Below are 16,609 nucleotides of genomic sequence, written 5' to 3'. Positions count from 1 at the left end.
AACAGCAATATAACAACAATCATCACCTGAAACAAGGTCATTATCAAGCAAGCAGTTTAATACATGCTGTGAAGCAGCTTCATCGTTTATTGCCCACCATACAACATTGTTATTAGCAAATAGAGATTCATGCAGCAGCCACATCAAAAGATTTAGAGGAACTAATAGCTATTATTTGAATATTCACAGGTCTGTCCAGAGAGGAAATTGGCAACCGGAAAGACTTTATGAAAAGACATGGCATAATAAAGTTATAAGTAATATACTTAAACAAGCACAACCAAATCTTTAAGTATTTAAAATAAACATAAGGTGTTACAGTACACAGTATAAAGTAATGTACTTAAACAAGCACGACCAAAAACACAGATAGAACGAGCGAGGGAGCCGTTTCAAAGGCACAGTCCCACAACAACTACTACTACTACTACTACTCATCTTGGTGTATCTTACGTTAATTATAAGTAATATATCTTAAACAAGCACAACCAAATCTTTAAGTATTTAAAATAAAACATAAGGTGTTACAGTACACAGTATAAAGTAATGTACTTAAACAAGCACGACCAAAAACACAGATAGAACGAGCGAGGGAGCCGTTTCAAAGGCACAGTCCCACAACAACTAACTACTACTACTACTCATCTTGGTGTATCTTACGTTAATGTATCTTTAATAAGGTGAACAAGTATGTCCACTAGATGGTACGTATCTCAAATTGTTTTAATTCTTACGTAACTCTTCATTAAATGTCCGTGAACGCCATATGTAGTAAAAACTAATCTGAAATTGACGCGAAGATAGAAACAAAAGACGGTAAATTGCTCAAATTGTCAATAGGCCTATCCCACCGGTACTGCATTAGGCCTATAAAATCTTTTTGTATTATAAAATGCTTTTATTAATAATAAACTATATATCCTTGCGGAACTCTTCTGTATAATTACCTAACTAGTAAAGGTAGCCGTAGGCTATCTGACCTATCTAAAGTAAGAATGGTTAGCCTAGCCAAGGTTTATCAAAAGTAGGCCTATCCTGCTTAAATTATTGAGAGCGTACCGTTAATTTTAGGAAGAAGAATTCTAAGCCGGCTTTAGCAGTTGACTATGTTATTTTACTTCCTTTACAGGAATTTAAAGTAATATTTTGTCTGCCGGCTGTAACTAAGCTGTCATTGACCTTTGAAGACTACGCGACTTGAATCGCCTAACGCTGGGTAGGTCTAAGCCGGCATTCCGCAGCAAGCCCCCACCCCCTCCATAGCTAATACGGCAAAATTGTAACCAGTAAACTCCCTAAAAGTACCAACAATTCGTTAAAATATCTTGAACCGGAGTTCAATTCAGCGGCGGCTGATGAAGAGTTAGAGGAATGTATTTCTGGTGATAGAAATTCATTTCTCGCTATAATGTGGTTCGGATTCACAATAAGCTGTAGGTCCCGTTGCTAAGTAACCAATTGGTTCTTAGCCCGTAAAAATAAGTCTAATCCGGGCCAGCCCTAGGAGAGCTGTTAATCAGCTCAGTGGTCTGGTAAAACTAAGGTATACTTACTTACTTTTTACCAACGTAACATACCCTAACGCTGTTTACTGGTTACAATTTTGCCATATTAGCTATGTAGGTGGGGGGGCGGGCTTGCCGCGGAATGCCGGCTTAGACCTACCCTGCGTTAGGTAATTCAAGTCGTGCAGTCTTCAAAGGTCAATTACGGTTTAGTTACAACCGGCCGATAAAATATTACTTTAAATTCTTGCAAAGCAAGTAAAATAACATAGAAAAACGCCAATTGCCAGAGTCTAGCTCACAGCGGGCAGCCGGCTTAGAATTACCAGATTTTAATTTAAACCATTACTGCATTTTGGACTTGAAAATGTACAATTTTTTTATGTATTCTGATAATTATTTTTTCTTTGATAAAAAACTAAATTATTAAAATACAGGGACTGATTTTTCCTAACCTAACCTAAATTAGGGGGGGCTGTATTCTTACATGGCTGAGAGTGCCCTTTGCCCCCCCAGCTAACCTAACCTAGGATGCTGTATCCTTACCAAGACCCCCAAATCTAACCTGTCCTAGGGGCTGCATAGTTAATTAGCCAGGTCCTTGCTAGACTTCCAACCCAACTTGACCTTTGGGGTGAAAGAGGTCTTCCCCCACCTAACCTGTCCTTTTGGTCTTCACCTTACCTTAGATTGACTGATTTTGAAATTTAGGTCTTGAAGACCAAGCGCTGGAACCCACCACCAAACCTAACATAGTTTAAGGCACCAGGTCCATACCCAAGGGCATGATATTAGTTTGAGGGCATTCCTTAAACTTACCTTAATATGAATTGTAAGTATCGGAAGGATTGATGTCTTCATACTAATCAGGATCTTCCCTAGATGTTGAAGGCAGCTTGCTGGTTGTCAAACTGTATGTTTGTAGTGGGCGTTTCGGAAGGAATATAACCTAACCAGACTTACCTTTACCTAACCTAACCTAACCTTGGACGCTGTGTCCTAACCTGGGCAGGGTGGCTTTTTTTCCCCCTGTACCCCCAGGTAATTTGTGACCTCCTACTAGGCATTCTACCCAAATTTATAACAAAACAACTTGTCACAATTCAATATTTTCCCACATACTCACTGTTCGGGTGAAAATAAGATGACTTTCCATGTACATAATCCATCCATACCCATGATGCACTCTGACAAACCAAATCCAGTTGGGAGTTCCACTCTTGTGAGTGTGTTAACATAAAAAAAGAAAAAAAATCAAGTATGTAATGGCATTCATCAGGAAAAAATTTTGGAAACATTAAATTTGTGAAAGATGTGATCGTGACTTTCGTACTTATGTATTTCTTCCAAAACAAACACAATCCTTTGTTCTTTACAGAGGGATTTTGCTTCAGGCCCATGGTGGAAACAGCCATTCAAACTTATTGACATTGTGACAAATTATGTATCCACTGAAAAATGAGGAAAGCCCCCACCCACCTGTTGGGCTGCACTCCACTTTGCATCCAGTCACTGTCAAGTACTGACTTCTTACTTGGTTCCCTCCCCAACTTTACCGTTCATTCTGTCTTTATTGTTTTGAGTATTCCTTTACCTTTTGTATTGACTGTGTGTTTGTATTGTTATGGATCAAACCCATCAGACACATGAGCCTGCTCCCATGAAAGAAAGGAAGCTGCTGCTCATGGCTGAGACATTGTCCAGGGATGAACAAACCCTTTAGCAAGTTCATATCCTGTAAAGAGATTGACACTCATACGTTGTGCATTTCCTTCAGGAAACAATTATGCAACCAAAATAGTAGTCCTTGTCATGAGTGTTGTGTAATACCCTCTGGTGGGTTTTCTCAACTTTAGTCTGTTTATGGAGCCAACCGCATGTGAAGAAGTGCTCCGAGTCTCTTGTATAAAAGGTGATGGTTTGTATTTCTGTTGGAATGAATGAGAAATATTTGAAGTAATTTGTATTTTTCCTTGGTACTGTATTCCAAAGCCTTTTTATTAACGTGCCTAGCACAGCCGCCTTGCTTTATCTGAGGTTAGAGGCCAAAGGAAAGATTACTAGGTGAAGTCAATAAGCGAGGGGTATTCTACCACTCACCCCCTTAACCACCAGTTAACTGATATGCTTAAATAAGACTCTAGTTTGTATACCTAGGAAAAATACAAATTACTGTAAAAATGTTTCTTGTAAAAAAGCTGAGTTTATGTTCTTTTTTTGAAAGTTGAGTCATGTATACTGTTCTTAATGGTCACTCAAAATTATTTCTGCACTGTAGGGAAGTTATTAAAGAATACTTTCTTTCCACACCCAGGTACCCGAGGTATTCCAAAGGAAATCCTCAGTTGAGGGTTTTTCTGCCGAATTTCTTCATGAAACTGGTTAAACCAGAGGTACCACAACCACCAAATGTTGTTAATTTTATTGTTTCAACAGAAATGAGCAAATTTGATATTAAAAATTACCTGGAAAAAATTTATAAAGTTCCTGTCGATAGTGTGGTAACGTATAACAAGATGGGTGAGTTATTCTTGTAGACCTGGTTTTGTAAATTTTTTTTTTATTGGTAAATGCCTACTAATTTATGTTTGCTGTTGAAACCAAGGCACATAACTTTTTCAATTACAGTATAAAGTAATCAGCAAATTTAATGTCAGTTGCTTAGCAATTCCGTTTAATACAAATGTGGTAGTAAATATAAAATTGGTGTACAGTGATAGAGCTTTGTACAGTATGATGCTTTCAGTATTTTTCTTGTAGTGCATACAGGCCAATCATTTTGCCTTGTGGCCTTATCAGTACAGTAGTTCTTTTAAATATAGTAAAATATGAATCTCTATTTTTTGTTCTGTAACAGTGTTGCACATTGATAACTTTTTATCTTAAATTATTGTATTATTACGTTACTTTTTCAGGTAAGACTAAACGAAGCACTGTTGGAGGATACATCGTCAAAGATGATGACTACAAATTAGCTTTTGTTACTCTGGTGAGTACATTCTTTTTGCATGCTTATAGACAAGTCAGTTTTAGTTCATTTGAATTACTTCTACCAAAGCTTTAACACCGAGTTAGGTGGATAAACCAAATGCAAAATAGATGGTTAGATGGGAAAAGTAATAAGTAGAAGATTGGCAAGACACCCTTTTTCCAGGATAACCCCATTCTACCTGATAAGTATGAAAACTTTGTGAATGCAAACAGTGTGGGATGAGCACTCTTCACTTCAAAGATACATTCATTTGTTTCTATGAAGATACAAACCATTGCCTTTAATGTAGGGTGTATTCTTCAGTGCAAGCTGGGAGATAGTCGTTGAGCATAGTAACAAAGTTAATTGATGGTTACAGTTGGTGAGTGGCGTAATATCTCTCACTCACTTGTTGTCTCCAAATGATTTATCTTTGACCATTTTGAAGAAAAGGCATTTGCTTCGCTTTCTTTTTCCTTCCATTGAACTTTTCAGATGTGTACAGGTATTTGTGTTTTCAGGGTTTGTTTTCCAGATTGTTTTTTAATGTAGAAAAACAAAGACCAAAGATGTTGAATAGAGATCTGGCACATATTCATGAGTGGAGTAGGCTTTGGGGCATGAAGCTTAACCCTTCTAAAACTCAAAGTACGATAATTAGTCGATCCAGAACACTCTTGCATCCTGATTTAAATTCAAATGGTACGTCAGTGACTCGATTTTAGGTGTAACTTTTTGATAGGTTTACTTTTGAGAAGCACATGCATAATATTGCACCCTCTGCTTCTCGAAAAGTTTATATATTGCATTAATGTTTTCAAATGTTTTGTGATGACGCTGTTGCTGCAAACAGTGTGTTGTTTTCTAGTATCAAGTTTAAGACTGCTCAGTTTGCTAATAGTTTTTATTTTGGCTACAGCTAAAATGTGGAATAGTTTACTTAGTGTAGTTGTGGAATCTTCTGCTCTCCAAATGTTAAGCAAGGAGCAAGTTCCTTCCTGCTCTGCACTGATGTCTCCTGAATTCAGGGGCATCAGTTTTATTTTCTATTCCCTCATATTTATTCATTTATCACCTTTTCTTATAATTTGTCTCTCGCTACAGGCTGAGGCTGATTTTCATTTGGGGCCCTCTTGGGTTTATAGTCTGTTGGCTGAAGATTTAAAGGAAGAAAGAAATGACATTAGTAGCCAACTATCATTCAGAATCAAAAATAATATTTACATGGACAATTTTGCTACATGCTACACAGCATCGAACATGATCCCAAAGAATCATGTTTGTCAGAGACTGGAGCAATCCACTTTTCTGTGTACTGGCTTCCCTCGGCCCGTGCCAGCTGTTACTGGCTGCACTGATAGTGTGCCAGTCCTGTAAACTGGCACTCGAGCAGTTGGTGTAGGACCCAGGAAGTACCACAACTTGATCTACAGAGGAACCATCTTTCAGTCTGAGCTCTGTGCTTTGACCTGGTGAATGGACCCATTTGTTTGGTATCTGTGTGCTGCATTACCTAGTCAGCTGGTTGTTCAGTCATAGTTACTCCAGAACAGAGATCACCTACACTTTTGTCACAGCCTGGGGATCGTAAGAAACTGGGAGAGCCAGGTCTCATTCCGTAGCAGCAAAGTGCTTTGGTACTTTTCTGTCTTTCCACAGATGCACAAATTTGCTAAAATAAAAATAGGTTTATGAAATAAATTGTAGATGCTTTATAAATGCTTGTTTACCTTTTTCATAGAATAAGCTTTCAATAGTTAGTTATAAATAAATTATTGTGATTATTACTTATGGATTATTCAAGAGTTTGAATAGATTTATTATTTTGAGGATTTCTTGAGAGATGCATATAGGATAATGACTTGTATAGTAGCCAGAGCATGTTTGGAGGAGATTTCTGTTATAGTATGTAAATAACAAATACTCCTCTGGTATTTCTGTATTATTTATTGAAGTAGTGCAATTTATTTTTCTTATAACAGCCGAAAGGAGAAACATTTGAGTTTCCAGATTTATTCCCAGAGGAGAAAGATGCCGAGATTAAAAAGCAACAGGAACAACTGGAAGTTTTAAAGAAAGAATGGAATCAACTGGCTAAGAAAAACCAACATCGAAAAGGTGTTCCAACATGGCTAGGATTGTAAAGATTCATCTTACCCAGCCGTAAGTTAATACATATTGAGCATGTGTCTAAGGGAGCTGAGATGTAATATCATGTTTTGATTAAATTTGTGGACAAGGTCTGTGATTGAAAAATCATTTCCACTTTTATTTATATATGTACATTATTAAGTGTTTTAACTTGTAGTGTGCTAATTGTTAAATAATAATCCAATATTTTTTAGGTTAAAAATATTGGCCATACAGTACTTTCTAAAGGTTTCTGTATTGATTTTTGCTATGCATTGTGTACATATTGTACTGTATTATATAGATTATTGTTTTGAATGTTTTTTACATTCTCACGAATAAATGGCCTTTGATAGTAAAAAGCTCTCTCAACTTCCTCACAATTACATTTAAAATAGTTAATACCTTTAAAATATTTTATTAACATTAGCAGGAGGAAATATTGATGTAAGGAAGTTATTCTCTTACAGGTGTATTACAGATCAAAATCATGTCTGACTTATCAAGGTGCATTTCTTCATTTGTATTGATTATTTTCAGCATTTATTTGATGGACTCACAGCTGGCGAAGAAAGGCACCAAATACTGTCCCTATGTAATTCCATTAATGTTTGCCATTGTTTAACCTTCTCAAGCATTCCAGTCTGTGGGTAGAGAGGAATGCTGTCCAACTCCACACTCCTTCATATTTTAAGAGTATGTAATCTAAACCATGTTCAAGTACACAGTTGTGCTGTCAAAAGAGGGTTAGACCTGACATATTATTACTAGGGAGTTTAACTGGACTACCAAATCAAAACAACTGGAGTGGGAAAAGTTAAGAAAGTCCATCTAATTAGTCTAGAACAACTCCTTGGTGCCGAGCTATGAGGTGATCTTGGTATTGCTTTATGAAACCTACTCAAGTTTATGAACTGATCAAAGTAGTTGCTCTATGAAGCCCTCTCCTCAATGGCAAGGAGTTAGTAATCTGGAGGTTAACCAGATCTAGTTTAAAAAAAAAAAAGTGTAGTGCAATTGCCAGTTGATCAGAAAGTTCAACATTAATACTATTGTAAAAACCATTACATATAACTGAACACAAAGTTAAATAAAAGGATAGCAAATCACATTAAAATTTTAATTAGTTGACACATCTACAACAAACCAAAAATTCACTTGTATCCAAATGATGTTTTGTCTCCTATGGAAGAGAGACCACTAACTTTCAGCCCAACTATAATGGAACAACTTCATAGTAATATAGCAGGTCTAGGTTAATTATTCATATGGAACAGCTCATTCACATATCATAAAACATTAAAGTATATTGTGAATTTCTGAGATTCACTACACAATTTGTTTAAAAATAATGAAGTACACATTTCAGTACTTACTAAATGTACAAAACATGATTTGTACACATCCATCAGGTAAGCAAATACTTTAGATTATTACACAGAGGTACATGCTTTTGGTAAATTTATGGAAGTGGATTTGATTGTTAACAAAATACTGCAAAAAAGACCATCCTCAATATTACATACAAAAAAAGAATCATCCTCCTTTAGCAACAGAAATTCCAGACACCATGACAAAACGGGGGTTCAACTAAATCCTGTCTGTATCCATCTTGATAAAATGGTAACAAATATGAACATGAAAACCTGAGGCTGCATCTACAGCAGCTGCCTACATATGCCATTAAACTAGGATTCTTTGTAAAAAGTTAGATATAACCAATACAATAATTCCTTCTTTTCAATTGGCAAAAATCAAATGTAGTCAAAAGCAGCCATCTGATATTTATAAAAATGCCCAAATTGGGATTCAACATCTTAGAACCCGAGAAAAAGATTTAAACATTGTTGGTTAACCGTGGCTGCTACTAAGCTATATTTGAAACATTTAACCAGTTGAATGTTTCTCTTATCAAACATAACATCAAACAATATGCCAATATATTCATAATCAACATCTAATAAGGTGAGCATAATGCATTAAATTTAGCTATAAATTTTTAGACTAATATAATCTGTACACTACATAAAAGACGAATAAAAATCTGAAAGAAAATTGATTAGTGCAATTTCCATACTCTAACATTTTAGGGGGACAATTCCATAAACTTTGAAACAGCAAGGAATAATGCATGTGTATAACTAGTGGTTAACATATGCATGTATGTACATTCCCCTCACATTCAAATATAAGCACTTTCATAAAAAGCAAATCATAACATCTCGCTAATTTTTGCTAATTTCAATAATACTATGAAAAGCTGAACTTACAGACTCTACACAGCAGAAGCCATATAAAAATTTCAGATATGACTTGCTAATAGTTGTAAACATCAAAGAAATGAAATGCAATCCTGGCAAATACTAGTTCAATAAGGAAACTTCAAGTCTTACAATTGCTGAACTAACTATATACAGTACTGTAGTGTGAATCAAATAATTTTGTAGTTATTGCACAATACAAGATGCTTTTACCCAGTCACAGTTTATAAAACTTTTGCTCTTTGTTTCCACTTAAAATATTTGTTCTTTAGAATTAACTAACATACATTAACTACAATAAGCGTGGACAGAATACTGTACAATACTTATAATATAAATGGACATAGAATTCATGATTATCCTAGCTTTCACAAAATTATTGCACCTATACCAGCATCTTTGTTATACTGTACAAGCAGAGGAAAGTTTTTCCCTTTTTTCTGAATATGAATGAACTGGCTGATATTTGCCAAAGCCTTAATTCATATCAATTGTTGGTACCACCCAAGCTAAAAAAATGCTCAGTTACAGTATATTTCATGTTCTGTCCCTCCAAATGATTGCATTTATGAGAATAACAAGATACTTTCTTATAATTCCAATTCTTCATTGCATTTCACGTCATGTAAAAACACTTTTCACGATGAAAATCTTTTCTGTGATGCACACAAAGTGGACCAAAAGCCAATGATATACATAGAATACACAACATTTTACATACTAAAATATAAGAAAAAGAATAGAAGTAATCTCAAATACAAGCTTATCAATTAAGATTATCCAAAATATAACCATCAGTTTTTGTAAGCGAGTAGCTTACAATACAGATTAAAATTACCTAATCTAATCTTTCTACTTAACACATATCCCAATTATATTTGCAGAGGATGCTTTTACTTTCCAACTTCACTTTACATGTTTTAATATCTCACCACTTTCTTTTCATGAACTTATGTTAGTTCTTTGTAGTTGAGAACTGAAATGCAGCTCTGTAATATACAGAGTAGCTTTCATATGTGCTAACAGTCTCCAAACAAGAGCTGTATAATCTACAATGCTTTCACATAATGTACTGGTACAACCATTAAAATACCTAGTACATGGGGCTAAATATTAAACTGCTTTCAACGCTTATAACCTCCAGATTATTCACTTCTAAAAATGAATTCGCCATTACTAATTATTTATCTCTCCTATCTTTCCTTATATACCTGAAATACAATAAGGTATTACTCACAGGAAGAAAGTAATAGGGTAGACTAAATGCACAAATACAAATAATCAACCATAGTAAGAATTCAAAGACTCTTTCAGTAATCATTACAGAAATTGCTAACTTTCAAGACAAGACCAAAACTTACATACTAAGCTTTTTAAGTTAAGACAACACACTATCTAACCAGTGCAACAGATAAAAAGACTGTAAAATTTTAAGGTAAGATGGGAGCTGGATTTTCTAAGGGGTAAAAGCTACTTCCTTCCTGAGATTGTTAATGTTAATCATGATTACAAACTGCACTCCATCTCCCTAGTTTTCATGTAAGCATTTCTGATAATACATTCTATTAAGATCTATATTTGCAGTGTCTTGCCACACAACTCTTTAATATTACATTACATTGTAATTTCCAGGTTTTCATCAGACCTAATTTTCTATGTTCACCATGTTTAAAGTAAAGGACAAAATACTGACAGATGTGAAAACAAATACAAGACATAAATAAAATCAATCAAGTTAAATTACACAAAATGACTGAATTTTTGTTTAAGACATTAATAAAATAAACACAAGCAATGGGATGCTTTGTCTAGTAACAAATATTTCATTCACTTACAGGTTAATAAACACCATTAATTTGTACTTTCTCACAACCACCACTGCCCAGTAATACTATTTTCTTGTCATTCACACTCAGATCAAACAATGTTAACTTGTCTAAGCAAAATAATAACTAAATTGATGTGAGAGATATTCAAACTTCTCCATAAACAACAATAAATCATACAAATACTCAATTTTGTAAGTTATGAGACTTCAGATCTTGTCATAAATCAAGATAAATGAAGGCTAATGCTATGAACGTACATAAAATAAAAGTGGACCTTGCAATAAGCTGAATCTATGGGATGCACAGAACAGTATTTGTTAACACAAAACATACAAGAGAATCAGTGATGGTCAGTGGACTTACATCTCTTTGTTAAAATACTGTATCAAGTTTCATGTGCTGCAATAATTTTCAGCATTGTGCTCTTTCCTAAAGCTTGTACAGGTCATGCAGTCTTAACTCTCAAATGACACTGGAAGCCTTTCAAGGGCTGTTTGACCACGCTGAATCAAACTAATATTTTTTTTGGTTTCATCAAAGCTGCCACTGAAACAACTGAGCTGCACAACAAGCTGATGCAATTCTTGTAAAAGTAGAAGCAATGAAAAAAATGCAAGCAGAAGGAAAACTACATTAGGCTTTTAAGAAAGCCATCTGAGATTACGGAAAATTTCTATGAGGAAATTGATAATGCATTTTATAACTTATGAAGAATGATGGACAACTAACCAATAAGAGCCAACTGTAATTTAAATGGCTTGCACCTTAATGGGCAGTTAATAATAATATTTTAACAATACATCAGTTAGTCACTTTCTAATACACTATCTAACATAAGCTAAATGTTTAACAAAATTACACTCAACATAGCATTTTACTGGAATGATCATAAAAAACATCAAATATGGCAGTGAACTAAGTATGACAAACAATTAAGAAGAACAGTATAGAAACAAGAGCACCTCTGTCTCGTACAGTTGCTGACAGAAGTTATTGCAAAGGATTGAGGCTGAAAAAGATTTTACCTGCTTGGTTGTATTAACCTCATAATATGATGGAAGCACTTACAACTGTAATCAATAGCACCTGCAACTTTTGAAAAAAAAAAAAAAAAAAAAAAAAAAAACTGTTCAGTAAAGTTTCTAGTTTTAAGAACCATTAAAAAATTACTTTAAATCAAATAGTAACTGGTGAGTACTCGAACTCACACGTAAATAGCTGTTGTTTAAGCACCACAGATAACGCTTTCAGTATGAAATATTAGGAAAACAGATTTTTAAGACTTTGGCAATGGCATAACCCTCCCCTACTTTCAAGTCCCTGAGACAAGCTAAAACTATCATGATGAAAGATTAATTAAAAGTAAAATGTTGACAGTCTAACAAATGCAGAACTGTATTTCCTCATAGACAACACTGTGCTGCACTGGTTATTGCTATTCTGTAAAAATAAAAGCTAGATAAAAAAAAAAAAGTTTGAAGACCTAATATTTTGCAAGTTCAAATAAAATTCTCTTGCAACAAAGCACAATATTTCTTTTATCTGAGCATTCCTCCAAGAATTAGATATTCATATTGCACTGCCATGAACAATATCACCAAAACATCAGTACAGTATTACTGAGGCATAAGTGGATTCATGAGCTGCCACTATCTGTATTATGCAATTGTCCCTCAACAACATTAACAAGACAATTCTAAAACTTCCATTCTTCCTTAAACTGAGCAAATGAGTCTTTATTCTTTCCAATATCTAGATAAAGAAGTTGATTCTCCATAATCTCACATTACTGCACTTGTTAACTACATTGTTAACTACAAAATACTCTACAAATATTTACATGATTGATTTCCACTTATTCACTTACTAATCATCTAGCTAGAAAATTAGCACCAACTCCTCCTTCATAAGCCACTTTCCTTTTCAGGGAAAAGCTAGGAAAAGAAGAAATACTGTGAGATGTATACCACTGCATGGCATCCTTCATTACAAAATGTCAAACTGATTCATGGATGAAATATACAGTCAGCATATAACATTTCAGGCAACTTCAACTCCAGAAATGTGAAATAGACATATGGTACTGTATTAGAAACATTTGAAAACAACATTCATCATCATACTGTAATAAAAAAAATATCTGGAGGGACTGAGAAAATGACTAAAAGTAGATCTGAGTTAAAGGTCTCATAGTTCCATGATCCTTTGTATCTTCAAATTTTGAAAACCAATAACTTATCGTGGTCTGTTTATGTAGGTACAACATAAAGCTTTATAGAAATAGAGAATAGGCTACCAAAAACATTTCAATCTCATATAAAACCTAAAGGAAATACATAATGGTACTACCAAAAACATGTTTAAATCTTATCTAAAATAGTTGATTACAAAATTTTAAAGCACCCCTGCTCATACCAGGGTGATTATATTCAACAAGTACCTTTTATCCCTGGTCACTCTGCAACTGCCTTTTTGTTGACAATATCAAACTGAATATATCAGTGCATATATAAAATTATTTTCCTCATGCATTTCCCAATATTTTTTTGTTACTGTACAGCTGAAAATTTCTCATTTTTAATTAAATTTAAAAATTGATATTTGAAAGCAAACATTTACAATATGCAAGTAAAGTGGAAGCATTCATTCCTATACAAGAATTTATTCAAAAGCTGCAGTAAGTGTCTCATCAGTTTTATACCTTCATTTAGTTCAAGGAAATAACACAGTAAATTTTACCCTACGTGACAAAAGTCAGGATGGGAATTGCAGCTTTTAATTAGTTATTTATTAAAAAAATTTAACCGAGCAACCAAACTAAAAATTTTGCTCTTCTATGGTCGGTCAAATGAATATTTTATAAAAGGAATAAGACTACAGTAGACACCCATTATCCACAGTAGGTACATTCCAAGATCTACCATGGATAATGGTGAACTGTAAGTCAAACTCATATGTAACATGATTTTTGTATTTGCACAGTATATACATTATACTGTACATGCCAAAGCTTATCTAATAAATACAAAACTAATAAAGGACATTTGATATCTTATGGTACTAAACATTATGTTCTCTAAATTCTCCTTGTTTTAGTATACAGTAATTCCATTGAGACTCGAGTAATGAAAACTGCAAATTTGGTATAGTTTATATGGATATACCTTTGGTGACTGCTGATGCAGTCAAAACTTAGTAACAAGGCAGTTAGCTAGGGCAGGTGAGTATGGGGGTTAGAGTACCATCCGTTCACTTGATTGTCAAGAATTTGCTTTATCTCCTGGTAATATGGACAAATGCAGGGGTTAGTCTGAGGTGGGCTTATGATAAGACTTCAGGACTGCATATCTAGGACAAATAAAAACACATTTCCCAGCATTAGAAGTAGGGGGACTGATACCAATAGCTCGTGTTGCCCTGAAAAGACCTGGCTGAGTCATTCTTCATCTTGGACACCTTTCTTCTCCTTGGCAGGTGACCAAGACAAACACTTGACACAGTTGACAGATGGTGTACTTCTTTCCCATGCAGAATGAAGGTCTACATTTAAGGGTGACACAGACTTACCACATATCCTGTCACACCAAGAACACCAATGCTGTTCTACCTTTCTTACAGAAGAAGAGTCAAGTCACCATCATCCACACAAAAATCAGTACCAAAATCAAGCAAGCCAAAGTAATCAACAAGCATTCAGTGAAGAAAGAGAGAAAACATTCACTTCAAGAACAAAAGCCCTGTTCACAAGCCAGCAGTAGTGTGGCCAAAGAAACAGTAAATGAACAAAGTCAAGTGAGTGGGTGGTACCCTGACTCCCTCAACCATCTGCTACTAGTCAATTACCTTGGTACCAAGCTTCAATGAACAGACCAGCTTTTATCTTGTACAAACAATTACTCTTTTGACCTCTCTGACGGTGAAAGAAGAATGGAAAACATATTATGCTGTTACATATTTCACAATGAAAATCATTGTTTCTGCTGTGGCAAAATAGGCAAGAGTAGGTAAGTAAAAGAAAGGGAGATGAGCATCACGTTATAGTTTGCACTCCCTTGCTGGGTGGTTGAAAACTTTTCAAGCATTCATCCTACTGGGGTTATTGAAAAATTTTTTTGGGGGAGGGGGGGCACTGAGTAATCAACAGAAGAGAGTCCATGGATCTTGGACACATGGATAAGGAGTATCACTACAATTAGATTTGACCTAATAAATTAGTGTCATAAAATTTCTTAATAATTAAAATTTTGACAGAATTATTTTTAGTCTGTCATACAGATCGCTTAAGGTAGTCATTTTTCTGCAAGTCCAGGTTGTTTAAAAACTGTTACTGTAAATGTATCCAAACACATTTATATGAAATAATGTTTTACAAGAAATAAGACTCAGGTATTGGGAAGAGATTCACAGATCTGGGGAAGACATATGCACTGTAGCACAAAAAGTGCAAGAATGACTAACTGCAGTGAGTTAGTCAGTGGTTTTTCCCATCTTGGGAATGGCACATTGTGTCTATTTAGAATAACCTACTTTGTTCAATTAAATCTTATGGATTGTATTTTGTGTATAAAAATTATTTTTTACTTTAAACTTTTTTTATATCACAAAGATCTAATAATATATTATATAGGAAGAAAAACTCAATAATTTACACAGATGATGCAAATAGCTAGAGTTTGGTCAATAAACCCTGGCTTTATACTAAGCGTTGCAAATCATAAAGACATTGCATTTCATTAAGTTTCAGCTTTTACTAATATTCACACAGCAATTTTTCAGCGGTCAAAAATCAAATACAAATACTGTACAGTACTGTACATTGACTTCGTGCTCAAAAGGAAAAAAACAATCATTTTAATAACACATGGTACCATAATTCTCTTGTACTTAGTGCTCTTAACTGGATAGTCACTAAAATACGTTTCATTACCCAAGATGTTCAAGGACCTCTTTACTCTTCTGTGATTAGAAATGATGCTGCCAATACCCCCACAATTTTGCAATATATTTCAATTTCAGGTTTAGAAATAAATGTATCTGGAATACTGCCACTCTTGCCACAGGAAATGCTTAGTTGTCAACAGGGACTTTTTAAAAAATAAACTATGAATTCTAATTGATCAAAAGTAATTCAAAAAATGGCAAATTACTAAACATTATTCTAACTTCGTTTTGACATTTTCAATTAATCTCAAACTAAACATCAATACATTTGTAGGAAGGACTTCACACATTTTCCATTTCCTGCACTGTATACAAGGTGAACATTTAGCTCATCCACAATGATTCCATCAGAGCAAACAGAGCACAATCCTCACCAGTTAAAGAAAGACCTCATAATGATGAAGTTCGGTACAAATATTCAATATGGTAAAATACAACTTCTCTACTTATGCTTGTGATGCTACTTTACATAAACAGTTAAATATGTACAACATCTTTAATTAACCTGCAATGGAGGTTAAGATCTCTGTTATTGCAATGGAGCTCTTACCACAGTAGAAGTTTGGAACTGATATACCAGGAGTTCTACTTTTGGTCTCAAAAGTTAAATATAAAATGGAAAGACTAACATATACTCACAAACACAACTATGCACAATTTACTACTCAAAATGAGTAAGTATTCTACCATTAGCCTACATACATTAATCTGAACATTAATACAGTACTTCTAATTGTACTTTCAAGACGAAGTAGCAACCCCATGGAAACCATTACCTATTTTTCTTCTCAAATGTTTCTAATACTAAGGAGTATCACACAATCATCCAACCTACACCACCACCAGTGGTTGAAATCTGAAGGTCATCTGTACACCACCAGTGGTTGAAATCTGAAGGTAACCTGTAGGCTGCAATGCTCCCCTTTCCTTGGCTATATGAAGAGTCTCTATAAAGAGACTGGATATCCTTGT

The 16,609-nt window shown here is 34.5% G+C and overlaps 1 protein-coding gene across 5 annotated transcripts; it reads left to right on the top strand.

The window, feature by feature from the left end:
• The first annotated feature begins 573 nt into the window (after positions 1-573).
• mRpL23 (mitochondrial ribosomal protein L23) lies at positions 574-16,125 on the top strand. Of its 5 annotated transcripts, none has more exons than XM_067117913.1 (5): positions 574-704; positions 3,820-4,025; positions 4,421-4,494; positions 6,459-6,639; positions 14,315-16,125. In XM_067117913.1, exons 1-4 carry the CDS (start codon positions 691-693, stop codon positions 6,618-6,620), a joined length of 456 nt encoding a protein of 151 aa, XP_066974014.1. In that variant the 5' UTR covers positions 574-690; the 3' UTR covers positions 6,621-6,639; positions 14,315-16,125. The 5 variants fall into 5 exon arrangements, with proteins under 5 accessions (XP_066974014.1, XP_066974011.1, XP_066974012.1 ...); XM_067117910.1 differs by having other exon boundaries at positions 14,171-16,125; XM_067117911.1 differs by having other exon boundaries at positions 12,624-16,125.
• The last annotated feature ends 484 nt before the right edge of the window (positions 16,126-16,609 follow it).

The sequence above is a fragment of the Macrobrachium rosenbergii genome, chromosome 15 (assembly GCF_040412425.1).
Source record: "Macrobrachium rosenbergii isolate ZJJX-2024 chromosome 15, ASM4041242v1, whole genome shotgun sequence".
NCBI classification, from domain to species: Eukaryota; Metazoa; Arthropoda; class Malacostraca; order Decapoda; family Palaemonidae; genus Macrobrachium; species Macrobrachium rosenbergii.
The sequence above is the reverse complement of the archived record's forward strand: the minus strand, read 5'-3'. Positions and strand labels throughout refer to the sequence as shown.